Here is a 22572-nt window from a genome sequence, read left to right as displayed (position 1 = left end):
ATAAACCCTGCAATATTGGTTTCAGGAGTGAATTCCGTGATTCATCACTTACATACAACATCGAGTGCCCATCCCAATGAAGCGGAGTTTTAAATCGCACATTGTGCTCTTTAAAATATTTATTCTTCATGCTGTACGTGTATTCATTGGAGTATGGAGGATTGGTGGCCATGTGTAAGGGGGCTTATCCAAACGGGGGAAGGACTGATTGACATTTTTCTATTTTTATTGAATTATCTCCTTGTTTCTTCCTGAAATCTTTACGCTGCCTTTGGTATGACTGCTTTCATTGTTGTAAAAGAAATATATCACCCTTCCTTCTAAATTTTGTCATAACCATGAAAGGGGTGTCGAATGGTCATTTTCCTCCATTATACATGTTTCTCAGGCTCAGGACTCTATTCATCTTCTATGCTCAAGGGATGACATAAGAGGGAGCTTGCATTCCTGTCTGGTCATGTGAATCAGGGACACCAGTTTTCCAACACAATAATGCATACATTTTCAATCTTTCCTGGCTATGGGGAAATGAACCTCAATGAGAGGTAGTTGTTTTGTTGTTTTTGTTCTTGTTGTTTGTTTGTTTCTTTTTCAGAGAGAGAGAGAGAGAGAGAGAGAGAGAGAGAGAGAGGGAGAGGGAGAGGGGGAGTGAGCAGGAGAGAGGGGAAGAGGCAGAGAGGGAAACAGAGATAGAATCTTAAGCAGGCTCCAAGTTGAACGGGGCTTGATCTCATGACTGTGAGATCACAACCTGAGCCAAAATCAAGAGTTGGAGACTCGACCGACTGAGCCACTAAGGTGCTTCTCAGTGAGAGGTTTTATATGCAGTTGTCTGAACTAAACTGAAATAACAGAGATACCATGAATGCAGGCTTCAAATATAAGAATAAATACCAAGAACAGTCAGAAGCAGATTATGATAATTGTCCTTACTTCTGTTCACCCTGATGATTGAATCAGTTAGCCATTGCTGCATAACAAGCCATTTAAAAGAAAATGATTTAATGTAATGCTTTTATTACCAAATGATATTGTATGTTGGCGATTGTTCTGAGCTGTGCTTGTCTCCTTGTGAGTCTATAGTGAGCTGTGAGACTCTACACTGTTTCTTTTCTTTTTTTTAAATTTTTTCTTAAAGTTTATTTATTTTTGAGAGAGGCAGAGACAGGATGCGAGTGGGTTATGGGCAGAAAGAGAGAGGGAGACACAGAATCCGAAGCAGGCTCCAGGCTCCGAGCTGGCAGCACTGAGCCTGACGCAGGGCTTGAACCCACAAGCTGTGAGGTCATGACCAGAGCAGAAGTTGGACATTCAACCGAGTGAGCCACTCAGGCGCCCCGACTCTACATTGTTCCTAAGGCTCATCCATGATGTCATGTGTGACCACGGGGCACTTCTCTTCTGAACAAGTATATGATCAGTTAACTCGATTTCTGAGTGCATTTTTATCTTCTGTTTTACAGGGAAAAAAAGAATATCAAAAGTGAATGATTTTAATTTACATCTACTGTTCCTATATTCATATATGACACTTTGCTTTCTTCCTACTGAGAAGAAAAAGCTCCTGTCACGACTCAGGGTGTATCAGCTACCTCTGCTCTATATTTCACACTGATCCATACGCTGCTAGATTTTTTTCCCTTCTAATTAATTTATTGGGGGTATAATCATGTGCTATAAACTGCATCTATTCAGAACGTATGATTTGATGAATTAAGGGAGCCACACAAAAACTAAAGTACCTACTGCACGTTCCTATTTGATGTTCTTCAAGAAAATGCACAACCTTGATGACTTCTTAATCCAATTGTTAAAATGTAATCTCCCTTGGCCTCAGCTTCTTTATTTCCGAAAGTAACTTGGGACCGTAAGCGTAACTTCAAATGGATGTTGCAAGAAATAAATGAAGTGTGCGGACATATTTCCTTGAGTCCGAAGAAAATGCTCACCTGTAAAGTTGTATGTATGCATATATGTGTGTTTCTCTGTATACATTTCTATTTCAAATAAACACACCTACACATGGGTACCCCAACACAGAATCATTTTTAAAAATATTATTATCTCAGTGTACTTGGCACACAACGTTACACGAGTTTCATGTGTACGACGTAGAGATTCAACTTCTCCGTACATTATGCGGTGCTCAGCACAAATGTAGCTGCTGGCTGTCAGCCTACCAGGCCGTTGCCATATCATTGACTATATTCTGTCTGCTGTGCCTTTGATTTCCGTGACTCATTTATTCCACAACTGGAAGCCTGTACCTCCCACTGCCCTTCACCCATCCTCCCCACCCCCCTCTGACAACCACGAGTTTATTGTCTATATTTATGGATCGGATTCTGCTGTTCTGTGTGCTTGTTTATTCATTTTAAGCGGACTCAATGGGGCACCTGAGTGGCTCAGTTGGCTGAATGTCTGACTCTTGATTTCCCCCAGGGTCGTGGAATTGGGTTCCCCGCCACACTGAGCATGGAACTTGCTTAGGATTCTCTCTCTCTCTCTCTTTCTCTCTCTCTCTCTCTCTCTCTCTCTCTCTCAATCTCTCCCTCTGCCCCTCCTCCACTCACACATGCTCTTACTCTCAAACAAAAATTTAAAAAATGAACACAGACTCATTTATGACCTCTTATTTTATGTTGAAGGAAATGAGTGAAATTTGAAGAGTGTTGATATAAAAAGAATAAATGTTTGAGTTAATATGCAATTGATAGAATGTAGACATGTAGACACAACAATTTAGTATAAACAATAGACATACATTCAAATGATGAATTACTTTTCTTATGCTAATGTGTCAAAGACAATAAAATCTGGAGCACGTTTGTATTTATGCACTGAGAAATTCCCTACCAGCTAAAGAGGACGAATATCTCCAAATTGATTTTAAAATTCTTCTACTTAAAGATGGGATTACAACACAAAATGCCTTTACCCAGGGGGAGCTATAGTGAATGAACAGAGAAACTTAGTCTCAGGTTCTTAACAAAATTTTATTGGACAAATGTTTGTGTTCAAGTCCTAATGTTAATGTAAAATGACTACATTAGTGTTTGAAAACACATGTATGCTCTTACAATTCTGGGGCTCAAAAGCCTGAAGTCGTTCTCATGGGTCTGAAAGGAAGATGTTTGCAAGGCTTGGTTCCTTCTGGAAGCTACAGGGAAGAATCTGTTTACTTTTCTATCCCAAGCTCATATCATAGTGCAAAATATGATCTAAATATATTTTATATATTTTATATAACTGACAAATGCTTCACACAGAGGGGCTACATGGCAGCTGTTAACTTGTGACATATTATGGAATTCCTAAATGTTTGGAAAATGTGTCATGAAGCTGAGGTACATAGTGCTTGGGGTTCATATCAAAGGAACTCGTTGAAAAGGAAATAGGAATGTTCCATAGATAGCGGAGCTGTGTCTCCACCACAAGCCAAGTGTTTGGACACCCAAGGCATCTAATCCACAAAGATTGTTCAGTTCTAGACTTGGGGGAAAAGCTGAAATCAGGGTTGGGATGAGATGCTGGGATGTCTGCCCTCTGGGAGGAGCAGAGTTCAAGAGGAAGGAGTGATTAACACTGGGGTCACAGTCTATTGGGAATATGGAATCTCCAAACATCTTTCCTTTGTCTCCAGACCAGTGTCCTCCAGGGAAATCATGTGCTGTAGGTTGGAGAGGCAGGAGGGGAACATGCCTCATGAACAGAGGAAACTATAAATATCTCCTGTGTGCCGTCCCTCTGCCTGTGCAACCTTGGGCTGATGGGACCTGGTTGTTGCTTCTGGAGTCTGAAGCTTGGCTGGGAGACTCATGCTAGCCTCTGTCCTGTCATCTTGTGTGGGGACAGAGTTTAGTTGCCACCAATAACCATCTGGAGGGGATTCAGACAGCCACAAGGAGACCTCTCCCTCAGAGCTCCCATCCAGGTGAGGCTGAGACCCGGCAGGATCTTCAGGAAAAGATTAGGGAGAATCAAAGCCGGGTGCATTTACCTAAGGTCACCACACAGCCACCAGCCTAGCCCAGAACCTGGAGATCTCTATGGTCATTTGCTTGCCTGATTACTTAATGACCTCGTGGATGATGTTACAGAAAGGATTGCACATTGAACTCAGCCACACATGGGTGATTGTTGCCAGTGAAGTGATGGGAGGGGAGGCAGGAAATACTTCCAGTAAAAGTAGAACGCGTCCAATGAGTTTTGCAGTTGAAGGGAATAGGAAAATTAGGGATGGAGGGATGCGCAGTGAAGTCAGGACATTTCTTTTTTGTCTGTAAATGAGGCATCCTGGGGGGTGCCTGGGTGGCTCAGTCTCTAACGCGTCTTTGCATGTGTACAGTGGAGTCGGGGAGGTGCTACTTCCATTTCTGATTACATTCTTTCTAAAAAGGAAGTAGATGGGGGGTTCGGTGTTATTTTTCCCACATTGCCGTTTACCATTGAGTACTACTGTGTACATCTAGACATATACGCACTGTGACATAGACATATAGGACTGTGTTCATTAGTAATATGGGGTCAAATCTGTCACTCGGTTGTACTGTGTTCTCTCTTGTTATTTATTTATTTACTTATTTACTTACTTATTTATTTATTTGCCTGACTTCATTATCCTATACTGAGCTGTCACTAATATTCTTCACTTGCAAATTCTTGCTATAAACAAAAAGGAGTATACGTGGCATTTTGTACATTGCTCACAAATCACTGTCTATACACATTTCCACGTGCCTTCCCATCTCTGTTATTCCCTGCAGTTCCTTTTGGCCCTTTGTGAAAAGGTCTATTTCTGGAAGTTGTGTTACCTCTGACTACCACGGCTTCTTTACATTTGACTGAAGATCAACTTACCCTCCATAAGCATATTTGAATCCATATGTCGTTATAAGAAAATATTTATCATTTAGATACGGCCCCTTCCCCAGTGATAAAGGTGATTCTATCGCATTCTTTTCTTTCCACGTGTTTGGAAGTGTGATCTGAAATCAGTGGCCCACCTCGATACCACTAAATCATTTTATGCCTTTTGTAAGTCGCTTTTAGATTCTCACATAATTTCGTTTCACACAGTTGTTTTGAAACTTGCCCTAATTTCACTCCTCCTGGAAGTCTTTATTCTTTCAGTTCTCATAAAGTTCTCTTCCTATCTTAGACGCACGTACACATTCAAAACCAGACGGATGAATGAATGGCGGGCTGTGGGCAACATAAACGCTCTTTAGGTTTTAGGGTAGTCTTTTCTTCTACCTGCGTCCACTCTTCCTTCTCCTCAAAACTACCTCATCGACTTGTCTCCAACCGACTAGGGAAAGGCTGATTCTTTATTTCAATGTCTGCATAATATTTCATGATACGGCTGTGCTACTCACACTTCGAAAGCTTTTCCTAGCTTTTCTCGATGCATTGCTATTATAATAATTCTGCAAAAATATTTTGAGATTGTTATGTGAAAAATCTGGTTCTCCACTGGAGGGAACACTGTCCCTCAGGCGGACACGACTCATTTGGGTGTCACATGGTGGGGGGGGGGGGGCTCAGGAAGGGCCAGGGATGCTCTAAACACGTTCAAAGCCCAGGACACACAGCACAGAGACCAGTCTGGATCGGAACGTCAAGGGTGCCGAGACTGAGAATCTCTGAGTTAAAGAACATCTGTGTTTTCACATTTGTAGCTGTCTTCAGGTTGTTTTCTCAACATCGCAGTGGTTCCCATTCCTCCCAGAAAAATTAGAGAATCTCTTGTTTCTACCTGTTTAAAAATTTCAACCCAGTCAGCTCGAGAGATCTTGTTTTCTTCAACCGTTACTGAATTTGAGCCAATATGTACGTATTTGATCACCAGGTTCATTGTTACATGTCTATTGTTATTATATGTCCATAAAGTCTATGCCTATTCCACAGATAGCAGCATTTCAAATGAAGTTCACAGATTACCGTTTATTGCCTTGGGTTGGATATTATGTCCCCAAAATGATTTAAATTTTATATAGCTAAATATATCCATCTTCTTACTTCTGATTTTCCTGCCTTAATTACAATGATTTTGCTCACCTGTGGCTTGTATCTGCGTTTTTATTCATGTTCACTAAAAATGTACTGTTTCCATTTACTTCAAGATCTCTAATCCCTCTGAATTGTTAAAATGTGCATACTAGGGAAACTTTATTTTCTTATAGATGGATAGCCACCTGTGCCAGCCTTTAGGAAACAACCTTCACCAACTAAATTGGAATACAGTGGTGCCTGGGTGGCTCAGTCCGTTGAGCATCTGACTCTTGTTTCGACTCAGGTCATGATCTCATGGTCCATGAGATCAAACCATGCGTCAGTCTCCATGCCGAGCGTGGAGCCTGCATGGGATTTTGTGTATTATCAAAGGCTGATGGGTGTGCATCTGACTTCGGCTCAGGTCATGATCTCGCGGTCTGTGAGTTCGAACCCCGCGTCGGGCTCTGTGCTGACATCTCGGAGCCTGGAGCCTGCTGCGGATTCTGTGTCTCCCTCTCTCTCCTCCCCTCACCCATGCACGCTCTGTCTCTCTCTCTCTCTCAATAATAAATAAACATTAAAAACTTCAAATACAGGAACGAAAATGAACATGCCAGTCTGACTTGTCAATGTTATTCACGGGACGCTTGTTCATTGGAATTCAGGTAACATTTTACATTGTTTAGGGGAATGATTATGGATTTGGCCAGCTTGAGTTATACTCCCTCCAAACTTAATCACGGGGGCTGGGGGTGAGAAGTCATGGTAAGAACACAGCCAGAGAAACAATGATTTGTGTGTGTGCATGCTTTTGGAGTGGGATTAATCCTAGGAACAAGGGTACATGGTCTAATATGTTCTAAGGTGAATACAGAAGCCAGAACTCAATCAACACACAGTACTCAGGAGGGCTCGATGTCAATTTACAGGAGACTTCGCAAGTAGAGTCTAAAATACGACTCTGTTTTCTTGCGGGTTAACGAGCAGCGCCCATTTCCTTGAAATTGCCTCACACCGTCTCTGATTTCCCTCCTGTTCACTCCCCTTCCTACACATGCTTCCTGTTTGGGACCCAAATAGCTCAAAGTAGGATCATCCTCGGGCCTTAGCAGAGGCCATTCCCTCAGCCAACACACACTTCCCCAGACATGCTCGTGGCTCCCGCCTTCCTTTCCCTGAGGTCTCCATTCAGATGTCGCCTTGTTCACTGTTCTTGACTGAACACCAATTACAAAATAACACTTGTATCCACACTCTCCTTCACACCTCCTCTTGTTCTCTTCACAGCACTTGACACCCTCTGATGTCCTACTGATATTTTTATTTCCTTCTGTTCATTCTCCATCACTGGAGTATACTGGCTTTTGATTTTCCCGGACTCATTGTCTAGACAAGGCCTGGAAAATGTTTGACCCTCACTACAACTTCTTGACAGCAAAATATAAATCGTAGCATTGCAACAATGTGAGTGATGCTGTTCAGGTGAAAATTAATGATGTCTCCCATCGTCTTTCCTCGTGGTCAGTGCAACCTCATGGAACCAGGAAATGATACACGGATATCAGAATTTCTGCTTCTGGGATTTTCAGACGGTCCAGAACTGCAGCCCCTCGTATTTGGGCTTTTCCTCTCCATGTACCTGATCACTGTGTTTGGCAACCTGCTCATCCTCCTGGCCGTCAGCTCTGACTCCCGCCTCCACACGCCCATGTACTTCTTCCTGGCCAACCTGTCCTTTGTAGACATCTGCATCACCTCCACCACCATCCCGAAGATGCTCTGGAACATCCAGACCCAGAGCAAAGTCATAACCTATGAGGACTGCATCACACAGGTGAACTTTTTCATAATCTTTTCAGGATTGGACATCTGCCTCCTGGCCATTATGGCCTATGACAGGTTTGTGGCCATCTGTCACCCCCTGCAATACACGGTCATCATGAGCCCCCGGCTCTGTGCACTGCTGGTCCTGGTGTCCTGGATCACGACTGTCCTGCATTCCTTGTTGCAAACTTCAATGGTGTTGCGGCTGTCCTTCTGGACAGGCTTGGAAATCCCACATTTTTCCTGTGAACTCAATCAGATGATCCAACTTGCCTGTTCTGACACCTTTCTTAATAACTTGGTGATGTATTTTGCAGCTATCCTAGTGGGTGGTGGTCCTTTCGTTGGAATAATTTACTCTTACTCCAAGATAGTTTCCTCCATACGTGGGATCTCCTCAGCTCAGGGAAAATACAAAGCATTTTCCACCTGTGCGTCTCACCTCTCGGTTGTCTCCTTATTTTATTGTACGAGCCTAGGAGTGTACCTCAGCTCTGCTGCTACCCAGGGCTCCCACACAAGTGCCACAGCCTCGGTGATGTACACGGTGGTCACGCCCATGCTGAACCCCTTCATCTACAGCCTGAGGAACAAAGACATAAAGGGGGCTCTGAGGAGATTCTCTGCAATGGCAGTTAGAAAAGGTCCAATTGTCCTGCGGATGAAGAATTTCCCAGGATTGCAAGCCTCAAAGTCTTAGCGTCAGAAATTGTGTGTGTTTTTTTAAGTAGATTGTAGACATAGAGTTTGTTTCTCTCGTTTATTTCCTGGAATTTTTATTTTTTCAACCACTCAGTACAATTTAGTTCCTCATTGTATTAAGTTTTTCCCTCTCTGTGATCCAACCTTTTTCCCTTCATCTTCTTCTTTTATTTCTAAATTGATTCGCAAGCTGTGATATGAGAAAATTAGGAGTTCTCATTTGTCTCATGGAACTGCCTGGATTCCTTAAGAATAATTTCTTCACAGAGGCACCTGGGTGGCTCAGTTGGTTAAGCATCTGACTTCGGCTCAGGTTCCTGGTGCCCGAGTTCGAGCCCCGCATTGGGCTCTGTGCTGATAGCTCAGAGCCTGGAGCCTGTTTCAGATTTGTGTCTCTCCCTTTGTCTCTGCCCTCCCCCCCACTCATGTTTTGCCTCTGTCTCTCTCCCTTCCTTAAAAAATAAAAAAAATATATTTAAAAAAATTTTTAAAGAAAAAAGAGTAACTTCTTCACCAATGACAGAATCACTCCACAGAATAATGTTTTTAGTTTTACTAAAAGAATAGTGATTTGTTACCTCTCTGTTGGAATAAATTCAATTTGGCAAATAGGCCATTTCTATTCTATTCTATTCTATTCTATTCTAACTCTGGGACCACAGTTTTTCATTTTGAGTCCGTCATTCCTTTATCACTGCCTTAACTGTTTTTCCTGATGAACAAACCAGTGTGTTTCATAATGGGCCATTAGCTTTTTTTCTCCAAATTAGGATCCCGTTCTCTTCTCAGGCTCTATGTCCCCAGTGCTTACATTAGTCACTGGCAAAACTGATTATCAAAAACTTGTCTACCAGTGGAGTCTACACGGAAACAGAAATTCAAAAAAGTAGAATGACTTAGTACGGCCTTGGAGTCAAAGATGACCTCGACTATGATAAAGCAAATTTAAATTCTCCTTTTTATTACTATGCTCTACATTTCTTCTCAAGCTGTACATCTCTCTATCAAGTATGGAATAGCAGTGGCAGTGTTTAAGGGGATTTATTCGCTGGGGTGAATGATTGATTACTTATTGCCGTCAAAAGACTTATAAATAAAAACAATAAAATGGTCCTGAAAGAAATTAAAGACTACATAAATAAATGGGATGGCCTCCTGTGCTCATGCTTGGAAGATTTTTTATTTAATTTTAGGATGGTTTTAAAAATGTTTTCCAAGCATACCCCATTTTTGTTATTTTCAAATTATCATTGAATCTGTAGATCTTTGGGGTAGTATTGCCATCTTAACAACTTTAATTCTAACTTAAATTTCTCCTAACGAGGGACCACAGCTTTGCTGTCAGTCTGTTCTCCACATCCAGGACCCGCAGCATCAACACCACCAGGGAGCTTGTTAGAGAAGCAGTGTCCTCGGGGCCCCTGGAGACCTGAGGAATTTGCATTTCAACTACAGTCCCTGGTGAATTGTGTGCACAGTGGAGAAACCTTAGTGTGGAACAGGTTTCCTCACCTTCTCGCCATTGACCCTTGGAGCTGCATAACTATTTTTGTCGGGTGCTGTCCTGCAGCTGAAGGTATTCAGAAGCACCTCTTCAGACATGGACAGAAATCCCAAGAGCAGCTCTGGTTGGGAACCACTTCCCAGAGTTTCAGAACCGGAAACATCCCGACATCATTGCAATGAAGATTACATGCTGATTGGTTTGGCCTTTGAGCAGAACATTGAATTCCTCTGAGCCCATTTCTACAATAGCAAATACAGCTCATGAAAGTACTACCTCATAGATTGTACTTTTGTCAAAATTAAATCATAGAATCCCTTTAGTGTGCTAAGCTAGTCTATGCTGCAGAAAATCGAAATGTATCTCTTATAGTAAATACTTCATCATGAGGGAGTAAATGATGACTCTTAAGTTGTGATCTAATAATGAAATTCCTAATTGTTTCTGCTAAACTGTTACACAGCCAAAGGTTAGTACCCCAACTTTTTAAATTTTATTTATTGAAATTCAAGGATCCAAGAAGCTCAGAGGGTCCCCAAGGGACTGTGACGAACAGTAGTAACCTCCTTGCTTCTGACAGCTTTGCACACGACCGCCTCCCCTGATGCCCAGCAAAAACCATGTGAGAACACATTACCTCCCCCCAAAGACGAAAGTGCCGATATCTTCCTAATGTCAAACACCTTATATATGGTGGGGCCAAGGGAAAAAATGAGCAAAGGGATAAGCCAGCACTTCACAAAAGGAAGCGCACACGATTGGCTGCCAGGTGCGCAGTTACAAGGTCAACCACGGAAGACTTCGCTTTCACGTGCCTCTTGCATCATTACTTGGGCAATTCGTCTTCATGGGGGCTGACAGCAGGTGAGGGCAGCCCTGTTATCCCTTTTGCTTTTTAATGTTTATTTCTTTGAGAGAGAGGGAGCACAAGCAGGGGAGGGAGGGTGTGAGAGAGAGAGAGCACAAAGCAGGGGAGGGACAGAGAGAGTCCCAAGCAGCCTCCATGCTGTGGGCACAGAGCCCAACAAGGGGCTGAATCTCACGAACGGTGAGATCTGAGCTGAGCCGAAAGCAAGAAGAGGTCTCTTAACACACTGAGCCACCCAGGCGCTCGTCTCCCTTCCCTAGGTGAGGTCCTCTCATTGATACTCTTGGACTCTGGGTATTGGTCTCTTTTTCACAAACCCAAGGGACACCTCGAATCCTCATTCTGTATGTCAGCCAGTGGACAGAGGCTTCCCCAGACCATGCTCTGTAAATGCTCCCGACATCACGACAGTCCACTTTTGTACCAAATAACTTGTTTCATATGATTATGCTTGACAGCATGATGCCATCCGTATATTTATATTATTGTTCTCTGTCCTTGGTGCTACACAGAAACATACGCTGGTGAAGGGATTTCACCTTCTTTGTTCACTTTTGTTTTTGCCACAAATGTATGTGAATATATGGTTAGTATGAAAACCCCAAGGATATGAAAAATTATAGAATTTAAAAAATAAGGGATAATGAAACCAGCTGAAAATGACTAGTTTCCAAAGAACTGTGCACAGCAAAATTATGTAAAACTAAAAACTAACTGAAATTGGCTATAAAAAAGAAACTGTTAATGATATCAACATGGATTCATAATTAAACTGTCAATGGCCTACACACAAAAAAATGTAATATATAATGTTCCTACAATGCTCGGTTTGTATTTGTGGGATGACTCAGAAATTAGGTCTCAAAGTATAAGGACATTGACCATATGGCAAGGTTGCATTTCATTTCATTGGAAAAGGTTGAATTGTAAATAACATCTAGAATAAAGGGATGTCTAAACTAATACTGGCATCAGTGGATATCTGTCTGGAAGAATATGAAACTGGTCCTCTCCCGCAGACACGTTACCAACATCAGAGGGATTATGACCTCAGTGTAAGTGTAACCATACAATATAGCAGAACATCAAGGAAACTACATACAACATTCACAGGTGAGCAAAACCACTAAATAAAGCCATAATGTCAGAAGTAAGAAGATAGATTTATTTAAATAAAATTAAAAATTTTTATGATCAAAATATGTTGCAAAAATCAATTGAGAAACAATGATCTCAGGGAATCATTTGAAATGCTCATAATGTTTTAGAGAGAGAAAGAGAGAGAGAGAGAGAATAACCTATGGGCATATAATAATAATAAAACCAATCAGACAGTCATCAAACATATGACCTTGGCTGAAACTGAGGGATAGTTTAAGGAAAATAACAAGAACTGTCTCCTTTACCCAGCAGCCTGGAAAAAAACTTATAGGGCTGTTACATTGTTTGTGGTTGAAACTTTCCAATAGGAGCCAAAGGGTTATTCCGAATTTGTTGGGGTAAGAGTAAGTGTTACAAGGTTGAAGGCAGGACCTGAAAGCAGCTGTATTACAGATACTGATATTCTTTCACCAGGAGTTTCCCAGTCTCTGCACCCATCCTTCCCAGAGCCTGCCCTGTGGTGGGGAGTGTCCTGTGCCCTATAAGATGTTCAGAGCATCCCTGACCTCTGTGCACCCCTCTCCAGCGTGACAGACATAGTGTCTCCAGACATTGATCAATGTCCCCTGGGGGACAAAATTATACTCCATTAGAAACACACATTGAATTTAAGAATCTCAACATATGTTTTCTAGCATGGCCATAATAGCAATTGAATGGTACAGAATAAGAAACATCTTCAAGGCAGTCATTCAGTGAAACTGACATTAGCACTGAAGAAATACATTATAACTTAATTAAGCGAGCAAACACACAGACACAGCGATATGCTCTGGGCGAAATTGGATTGGCCCTCAGGAGATGACAGATTAATGTTCTCGACTTCCACTCTCTCTGACCCTCTCAGCCATGGACCAGGCTGAGTTGTCTGACAGGAAGGTCTCCTTGTGGAAGTCTGAATCCCTCCCTGGATGCTGAATTCCTCCCTGGATGCTAGATTATAGATCATTTTCTCCTCAATGGAGAAAGCAGGAAGGTCAGAGACGCATCAGCCCCCAGCCATTATTAGTACTCAGAACAAACAGACGAAAACCACACCCACTCCTGTCTAAGGTTGCACACACTGACAGACAGGAGACTAGGAGGTATTTTCGGCAGCCTGTATCTGCTCGTTAGGTACATGTCTCTCTTCTTACTCCAGCATGGCTCCCAAGTGGACAACCCTTTGGCACACAAAGGACATTCCTCTAATGACTCTCTGATCCCAAGAGACCAGTTTGGAAGTAGTAACTGCAGTTAGGTTTTTTGTTCTTCCTTTTCCATGAATGTGACCCCTTCCTGATGAGTCAACTCACAGCACCACTGTGAGTTACAGTTTCCTCCAGGTCTATGTATATGAGATCAATTCCTTGATTTCTCTTTCTGTTGCTTCATTATTGCTGTATAGAAATGCAACCGATTTCTGTACATTGATTTTATATCCTGCAAAAATTCTTAACAAGATACAAGCAAATTGAATTCAACAGTATATCCAAAGAATTATTCACCATGATCACATGGGATTCATTCCTGAGCTGCAAGTCTGGTTCAATGTTTGCAAATCGATGTGATACATCACATTAATAGAAGAAAGGACAAGAACCATATGATCCTGTCAGTGGATGCAGAAAAAGCATTCGACAGAATACAGAATCTTTCTTGATAAAAATCCTCAAGAAAGTCGGGATAGAAGGAACATACCTTAACACCATAAAAGCCGTACAAAAAAAGGCCCACAGCTACTATCACCCTCCATGGGAAAAGACTGAGAGCTTTCCCCCGAAGATCAGCAGCATGACAGGGATGTCCACTCTCACCGCTGCTGTGTAACATAGTGTTGGGAGTCCTAGCCTCAGCAATCAGACAACAAAATGAAATAAAGGCATCCAAATTGGCAAAGAAGTCAAACTTTCACGTTTTGCAGATGACATGATACTCTACGTGGAAAAGTCGAAAGACTCCACCAAAAAACTGCTAGAGCTGACACATGAACGCAGCAAAGTCTCAGGATGCTTGAATGTTTAGAAGTTACCTAACATCACGGCACTGAGCCCTGCATCAGGGCTGACACTGTGGAGCCTGCTTGGGATTCTCCCTGTCTCTGCCCCTCCCCATCTCTCTCTCTCTCCTCTCTCTCTCTCAAAATAAATAAATAAACTTAGAAAAGAAACTCTCCAACAAAGCAGCTAAAGCTTATGTGACAGCATTAAAATATACACAAATAGAAACTTGAAACATCTACCGTTCATTTGTGTGCGGCTCCTTTAATTCACCAAAGCGCACACTTTACATATGCAGGTTATAGTGTGTAATTACACTCCGAAGATTTAATTCAGTGGAAAAAAAATCGAATGGGGCATGGCTAAGGTTAGGATCTAGAGAACGGGTAGCTGATTCTCACTTAAGAGCTGGGAGATTGCACTTCTAATGGGGAAGGACGCCAAATGTTAATATGGATGTATGAACGATGGAATTACATTTAAGTAATTCACATGATAAAGCAGTTTATTTCCATAAAGAAAAAAGATTAACCTCCAAACGGGAACAGTATCTGACCATAAATTGGTTGAAGACAGAAGAGCACTACAGCCAAGCTCAACACCACGCATGAGCCTGAGAAACACAATGTAGAGATTCACACCTGACCCCAGACCCACGAGGAGCCCAGCAGAGATCAGAAACGCTCCCACGCACATGATTCCATTTGATTGTAAAGGTATTATGATACCTCATTTGACAAGTACTGCCTGTTATACAGCAGTAGCTGACTGACACAATAACCCAAGCGAACGGACCTTAGACACTTAGAAGATGTGCTGATTTTTATTTGTGGCAAATGATCTGACGTTGAGGAGAGCACTCATGATCGTTCTGTGATTCAAGTTTATTTCCCACGACGTTACGGACAAGTGGGCTCCCTTCTGGGTAACTGGGAGAGTTTGAAGGACATGCACGTTTGTGCAGAACAACTGGGGACACTGAGCCACATGCCAGCAGGACATCCAGCTCTCGTGTGAAGCATCCTCTGGTCGTGCAGGTGGGAGCGATTTCAGGGCGGGACGGAGGCACGAAATGGGTGGGGCTGATACTGTTCATTTGCCATCATTTGTGACAAATACTGGGAAAAGGAACCTATTTCATGCGACGGTAGGAAGACTCATGATAGTAGGTAGCATTGCAAAGCTTTCAGAAGAAATGGGAAGCGAATTCAGAGATAAACAGAACACTAAGCAACCCCTTACCTCAGTGAACAAACCACCTCAGCTGCGGACAAAAGCCTCCATGCTTCAATAAATAGAGGCAGCGCATGAAAAAGAAATATTTTGCATAGGAACACAATGGGTGTTTTGCCTCCTCGGGTTTATGGTCTCCTCTGACACCAAGAACATATTAGTGTTATGCCCAGAATTCGTGATCCCCAAAGACCACTAGGGAGCCGAGTCCGATGCAAAAGCAAAAGAACCTTTATTCGAGCTAGCTCGAGCTCAATCCCCTACCTGCACCGACGCAGCGGTGAGATACCAGGGAGAGAGAGCGAGTTTCAAAAGCACAAAGGTTTTATAGCGGTCTAGGGGCAGTTGGTGAGGTAATGGCTGTGGCCTCAGCTGATTGGCTGGGGAAGGGTCGTGGCCTCGGCCGATTGGCTGGGGAAGGGTCGGAGTCCTGTTACGCAGGTCGCTGGGCGTGTTTTGATCAGGAAGTTTGAACGGGTGAGCGGGAGGTTACTCAAGGGGAGGAGGCGCGGTCTGAGGTTTCTGTGATTTTCCCGGAAAAGGGGTCATGTCGGGGACATAGTCACTCAAGGTGGAGAACACAGAACAAGATGGAGTCGGCCGGCGTAGGCCCGCCCTTTCATTCCCCCCTTGTCATGTAACTTACGGACCCAATCATGGGACCGGCTGCATTTATGGTGACAAGGGGAACAGAGTTTGGAATTTTACACTAAGTTCTGGGAAGCATGTGTCCCTGGGGTGGCTCTGGGAGGTCTGATTAAGTATTGTCCCCGAGCTGGTATCTATGATCTGCCAGGTGATGTTTTGGGGGGGTGTGGGGACTCCCGGCAGCATGAGCAATGACAAGCAGAGTTAACAGAGTTACCAATATTAGGTGGGTCGAATGCGCTGTAACTTGAGCTTGAGCTTGAGCGGGTTGTGTTGGTCCCGACTGATGGCCCATCGCGTGACGAAGTCCTTCCGGATCGAGGAGGGGTCCGCTGGCCGAACGTGGGTGTGATGGACCCAGGTCGCGATGCTGTCTACTTTGAGAGCGGTGGGGGTTGTCAACACCACGTTGTAGGGTCCCTTCCAGCGCGGCTCGAGAGTCCCTCGGTGGTGCCTCTTGACGTAGACCCAGTCTCCCGGCTTGTACTGATGAGGTGTGGGGGTCGGGCCAGCCTCGTAGATGGCACGGAGGCGCGGCCAAATGTCCTCGTGCGCCCTCTGGAGCCCTCTCAAGGAAAGAAAAAGTTCTTGATCTTTAAACTCTGCAAGAAGTTCAGCTCGAAGGCTGGGAATAACAGGGGGTGGCCTGCCAAACATGATCTCGTAGGGAGGGAGTAAAACCCAGAGTGTAAGGAGTGTTTCTAACCCGATAAAGGGTGTACGGTAGGAGAGTCACCCAGTCCCCGCCAGTCTGCATGGTTAATTTGGTAAGGGTCTCTTTTAGGGTTCTATTCATTCTTTCTACCTGTCCTGAGCTCTGGGGCCTATAAGCACAATGTAATTTCCAGTTTGCCCCCACCGCCTTGGCTACTGCCTGTGTTACCTGAGAGATAAAAGCTGGTCCATTGTCTGATCCTACCATGGCAGGAAAACCATACCTGGGTAAGATGTCTTCTAGTAGCTTCTTAGCCACCGTCTGAGCCGTTTCATGCTTGGTTGGGTATGCCTCCACCCAGCCAGAGAAGGTGTCTGTAAATACTAAAAGATATTTATAACCATACTTTCCTGGTTTGACTTCAGTGAAGTCGACTTCCCATTGGGCTCCCGGTCTGGTGCCTCTGAGCCTGGTTCCTTTTTTATTTGATGTGGCTTTCGCGTTGGTGAGTTGGCAGGTCTTGCAGGCAGATACAACTTGCTCTATTTTGGTGTCCTGTTGGTGAATCTTGATTCCGGCATGTCGGATTAAGTCTTTTAATTTTCGGGCCCCCATGTGAGTAGACCGATGCATGTGCTCTAATATTGAGACTCCGAGCCGGTCTGGCAGCACGAGCTCCTTGTTAGGTGTATACCACCATCCCTTTATCTCCTGGGCCATGGGGAGTTTCTTGATCCGCTGTAACTCCTCCTGGGAGTATTTGGGCTGGTCTGGTAAAACTGGGTCTCCTGGGTCCGGTAGTTGTATGGTCATGGTGGGGACTGGAGTAAGGGCTACTGCCTTGGCTGCCTGGTCAGCCTTTCGATTACCTCTAGCTACTGGGTCATCAGCTTTTTGGTGCCCTTGGCAGTGGATAATGGCTAGCTTGGCAGGAAGCCATAAGGCCGTAAGCAGGTTAAGTATCTCCTGCTTATTTTTTATAGTCCGTCCTTCTGCCGTCAGTAACCCCCTCTCCTGATAAATTGCCCCATGAATATGAGCTGTGGCAAATGCATAACGGCTGTCTGTGTAGATGTTAAGCCGTTTTCCAGCTCCCAGCATCAGCGCCTTGGTGAGGGCTATGAGCTCCGCTCGCTGGGCTGACGTTCCGGAGGGTAGAGCCTCCGCCCATACGGTGTCCGTTTCGGTGACCACCGCTGCACCCGCATACCTGTGTCCGTCTCGCACAAAGCTGCTGCCATCAGTGAACCAAGTAGCCTCGGCATCGGGGAGGGGCCGGTCGGTCAGGTCCGTCTGGAATCCATGTACTTGTTCCAGGATTCCCGCACAGTCATGTAGTGGAGCACCTAGGTCAGGGTCGGGCAGCAGGGTTGCAGGATTGAGGGCTGCACTGGGGTGGAACCGCACTCGTGGAGGGTTGAGTAGGAGGCTCTGGTAATGAGTCATACGTGTATTGCTCATCCATCTATCCGGAGGCTGTTTCAGGACCCCTTCAATGGCGTGTGGGGTCGTGATCCAGATCTCCTGTCCTAGGGTCAGTTTGTCTGCATCCTTGACTAGGAGTGCTGTCGCGGCAATAATTCTTAGGCATGGCGGCCAGCCGGCAGCCACTGGGTCTAGTTTCTTAGACAGGTAAGCCACTGGGTGGTTCCAGGGGCCTAAGGCTTGAGTTAGAACCCCTTTTGCTATTCCCTTATGTTCGTCTACAAAGAGGTGGAAGGGTTTCGTAATGTCTGGTAGGCCCAGGGCTGGGGCACTTAGGAGGGCCTTTTTTAACCGATTAAAGGCAATTTCTTCTTTTTCAGTCCATTTAAATGTTTTCCCCTCTTTGGTAGCTTCATATAGGGGCCTGGCGATCTCAGCAAAACCTGGAACCCAGAGGCGGCAGTAGCCGGCTGATCCTAGGAATTCCCTCACTTCTCTTCGGGAGGTGGGAGTAGGGATCTTTAGGACAGTTTCTTTTCTGGCATCTGATAACCGCCGCTGTCCGCCCTCCAGGATATATCCCAGGTAACTTACCCTCTCCCTGCATATCTGAGCCTTCTTCGCGGATGTCCGGTACCCTAAAGCCCCCAGGGTAGCCAGCAGGTCCTGGGTCCCTCGCTCACAGTCTTTGGCCATGTCGGCAGCAATCAGGATGTCATCTACGTACTGCAGGAGGGTGAGGCCAGGGTGCTCCCTTCTGTACTCACCCAGGTCCTCGTGTAGTGCCTCGTCGAAGATGGTGGGTGAATTTTTGAATCCCTGAGGTAGCCGTGTCCAGGTGAGTTGCCCACTGTAGCCCTCCTCCGGATCATGCCACTCGAAGGCGAACAGGGGTTGGCTCTGGGGTGCCAGCGGCAGACTGAAGAAGGCGTCCTTTAAATCTAGTACAGTATACCAGACCCTGGAGGGCGCCAAGGAGCTCAAGAGAGTATATGGGTTGGGAACAGTTGGGTGTATGTCCGCGACCCTCTTATTTACTTCCCGGAGGTCTTGTACCGGTCGGTAGTCATTTGTGTGAGGCTTTTTGACCGGCAGTAAGGGGGTGTTCCAGGCAGACTGGCAAGGAACTAGTACCCCTAGGCTTCGTAGTCTCCGGATGTGTGGCTGGATCCCCTTCCGGGCCTCCTGAGACATGGGGTATTGTTTGATCCTTACCGGACTCTCTCCTGGCTTGAGCTCTACCAGGACTGGGGTCCTGTGAGCGGCTAGTCCCATCCCCCCGCCCAGTCTCTGCCCAAACCGAGGGGAATTCTTGTAGCCATCTGTCTATATTATCCTTTCTCGGGAGTGCCTCCTGGTGGAGGAGGTATTCATCCTCCAGTTTCATGGTCAGTACCTGGATGGGGTGGCCCTTGCCATCGGTGACCTGAGGCCCCCCTTGTCTGAAAGTTATCTGAGCTCCAATCTTGGTCAGTAAGTCCCGTCCTAACAGCGGGTAGGGGCATTCTGGTATTACCATAAAGGAGTGGGATACCCGGCCCGTTCCCAAATCTACTGTTCTTCGGGTAGTCCATGAATACTGGCTCATACCAGTTGCCCCTTGTACCCAGGACTTCTTGCTGGCTAGTTTTCCTTGTGGGGTGCGGAGGACCGAATGTTGTGCTCCGGTGTCGACAAGGAAGTCAACAGGGGTCCCCTCCACTTTAAGAGTTACCCTGGGTTCGGGGAGAGGGTCCAAACCCCGACTCCCCTAATCACTTAGTTCATCTAGCTCTAGGACTTTTACTCGATCAGTCTTGCTTCCTTTCCCGCCGGCCCTTTTCAGACAATCTCTGGCCCAATGCCCTATCTCCTTGCAGTATGCGCACTGATCCTTCTGCAGCCTCTGCTTCCCCCCCTTGGTGGTTCTTTTACCTTTTCTTGCGTTGTCTGCCAGCTGCCGGAGACGGCGGTCTCGTTCCTCAGGGGAGTCAGCAGTGGTAGCTAGTAGTATTCTGGCCAGGTCTCGAGTCTGCTTACTGCTGGCAGCCACCATGGTGCGAGCCTGCTTGTCCTCAGGAGGCTCCCGGTTATTATATACCTTTTCGGCTACCACCAGTAAGTCCTGCAGACTTTTTTCTCCTAGTCTATCTATTTTCTGTAATTTTCTCCTAATGTCTATGGCCGATTGGTTTACAAAGGCCATGATAACAGCTGCCTTGCTTTCCGGAGCCTCTGGATCCATGGGGGTATAGGTACGGAATGCCTCCATGATCCGTTCTAAAAAGGCAGCTGGGGATTCATCTTTTCCCTGTTGTACATTTCCTACCTTGGCCAAATTGGTTGGCTTTCTAGCAGCCATTCGGAGACCCCCCATTAGAGTCTGGCGGTAGACCCGGAGCCTCTCCTTACCTTCTGCCGTGTTGAAATCCCACTGGGGCCGAGTTAAGGGGAAGGAGGCATCTATCTGAGCCTGGTTGGTGGTGGGATTCCCGTCTGTGCCCGGAACTAGTTTTCAGGCCCCATTGAGGATTCTTTCTCTTTCTTCAGTCGTGAACAGGACCTGCAAAAGCTGCTGGCAATCGTCCCACGTGGGCTGATGGGTAAAAAGAACAGAGTCTAATAAATCAATGATCCCTGCCGGTTTCTCGGAAAATTTTGGATTCTGAGCTTTCCAATTGTAGAGGTCACTAGTGGCGAAAGGCCAATAGTGATGGGGCTGATTCCCCTCCGCGTCTGGGGGTCCGGTGGCTCGCAGGGGCAGAATAGTGGAGTCGGCGGCGGAGGCGGATTGCTCCCTCTGAGCCCTTTGTCTGGTGAAGGGCGGGCTTCCCACTGGAGCGTTTCCGCCTCCCGCTCTCGGAACAGAGTCTGCCTCCCCCGGAGGGGGAGGATGGTGTTCTTCCAGCATCCTAGAGGGGTTATACGGGGGAGGAAAAATTAATTCTTCTTCAGTACCCCCCTGTAAGACAGGGTAGAGGGGTGCTGAAGGCTGGATAAGACTTTTCTTCTTCTTTGTCCCCTGCAAAGCAAGAATGGGTTTTGGCTCCGGAGGGAGCGGGGCTAGGAAGGGCTTAAGCCAAGAGGGTGGGTCTTCTACAAGGTCCTGCCAAGTGATAATGTAAGGGAGCTGATCAAGATGGCCCGTCTTAGGCTGAGAGATGATACTCCTGACTCGGTGGATGGTAGGGAGGTCGAAGGTTCCCTCTGGTGGCCATCCGACATTGAAAGTTGGCCACTCGCTAGAACAAAAAAAATGCCACCGACCCTTTCGGACTTCCACACTGAGGTTGTTAGCTCTTCCCCTCACATCCTTAAAGTGATCAATCATTATACTTAGAGGAGTAGTCTGAGTCTGTCCCATAATGTCCGTCCAGTAAGTCCACAGAACCAAACAGAGAAACACAAAAACAGACAAACAGAGGGCCCCTAGAAAATCTTCCAACTCCATGGAAGCAAACCTGAAAGCTAGCTTAGACATTTGAGGGGATTCCACATCCCTCCAAAACCGATGAGGGGATTCCACGTCCCTCCAAAACCGATGAGGGGATTCCACGTCCCTCCAAAGACGACGGCCTCACGCCGACCAGCGGGAGCGACCCGCCTCGTCTCAGACCTTTGAGGGGATTCCATGTCCCTCCAGAAGGGAGAATCGGAACGTCTTCTGAAACTCCCGGCCCGTGGTCCTCCAGTGCGTCCACTTAGACCACGTCGGGCACTACCAGAATTCCAGAAGAGAGCTCACACAGAAAAGACAGAACAAACAGACAGACACTAACCGTGGCCAGTCAGGCTCTCCGGGTCGGGGGTCCCTCGGGGTTCTGGGGGATCCCGGACGAGCCCCCAAATGTTATGCCCAGAATTCGTGATCCCCAAAGACCACTAGGGAGCCAAGTCCGATGCAAAAGCAAAAGAACCTTTATTCGAGCTAGCTCAAGCTCAATCCCCTACCTGCACCAACACAGCGGTGAGATACCAGGGAGAGAGAGCGAGTTTCAAAAGCACAAAGGTTTTATAAGGGTCTAGGGGCAGTTGGTGAGGTAATGGCTGTGGCCTCAGCCGATTGGCTGGGGAAGGGTCGGAGTCCTGTTACGCAGGTCGCTGGGCGTGTTTTGATCAGGAAGTTTGAACAGGTGAGCGGGAGGTTACTCAAGGGGAGGAGGCGCGGTCTGAGGTTTCTGTGATTTTCCCGGAAAAGGGGTCATGTCAGGGACATAGTCACTCAAGGTGAAGAACACAGAACAAGATGGAGTCGGCCGGCGTAGGCCCGCCCTTTCAATTAGATCAATCTGTTTATTCCAATTTGTCTTTCCATGTTGACTCCACGGGGAGGTACATATTTGCTCATCAGTTTTTGCCAGTGGCTATGATAGGCCTCTAGACACCGGGCTGAATAACAGAAAAACAACAACAACAACAACAGAGTCCAGTTATGAGACACAGAAGCCTGTTTGTACAGTAATTGCCTGACATTAGGCTTTTGATTTCTGAGGCATCCATTTCAAAGACCACCATTCATATTAACACATTGGCAGGCGTATGATTCAGTTACTATACAAACATGCAGGCCCCCCCTCCCACAAATCCCCCCATTAGA

General features: G+C 45.8%; 2 protein-coding genes across 2 annotated transcripts; one reads left to right on the top strand and one right to left on the bottom strand.

Annotated features, from left to right (window-relative positions):
* Positions 1-7489: 7489 nt before the first annotated feature.
* On the top strand, positions 7490-8521 carry LOC132675679 (olfactory receptor-like protein OLF4). Its single transcript, XM_060627956.3, has one exon. The coding sequence runs from the start codon at positions 7490-7492 to the stop codon at positions 8519-8521; it is 1032 nt and encodes a 343-aa protein (XP_060483939.3).
* Positions 8522-9823: 1302 nt separating this feature from the next.
* On the bottom strand, positions 9824-18692 carry LOC145712962 (uncharacterized). Its single transcript, XM_081790592.1, has 4 exons — positions 16855-18692; positions 16295-16484; positions 10036-10146; positions 9824-9952 (listed from the first exon to the last, which is right to left on the bottom strand). The coding sequence occupies exons 1-4, from the start codon at positions 18690-18692 to the stop codon at positions 9824-9826; spliced, it is 2268 nt and encodes a 755-aa protein (XP_081646718.1).
* Between the last annotated feature and the right edge of the window lie 3880 nt (positions 18693-22572).

This window comes from Panthera onca, chromosome A2 (assembly GCF_046562875.1).
Source record: "Panthera onca isolate mPanOnc1 chromosome A2, mPanOnc1 haplotype 2, whole genome shotgun sequence".
Taxonomy (NCBI): Eukaryota; Metazoa; Chordata; class Mammalia; order Carnivora; family Felidae; genus Panthera; species Panthera onca.
This window is presented reverse-complemented; position numbering and strand designations above follow the sequence as displayed.

Excerpts from the sequence above, each read along its gene's own strand:
- LOC132675679 (XM_060627956.3), top strand. The coding sequence starts at position 7,490 with ATGATGTCTCCCATCGTCTTTCCTCGTGGTCAGTGCAACCTCATGGAA.
- LOC145712962 (XM_081790592.1), bottom strand. The coding sequence starts at position 18,692 with ATGGCCAAAGACTGTGAGCGAGGGACCCAGGACCTGCTGGCTACCCTG. Across the intron at positions 16,485-16,854 it reads CTAGAAGACATCTTACCCAG|AGGGCTCCAGAGGGCGCACG; the intron begins GTATGGTTTTCC and ends TCTTTCCTTGAG. Across the intron at positions 9,953-10,035 it reads CAAGGGTCAATGGCGAGAAG|GTCTCCAGGGGCCCCGAGGA; the intron begins GTGAGGAAACCT and ends CAAATTCCTCAG.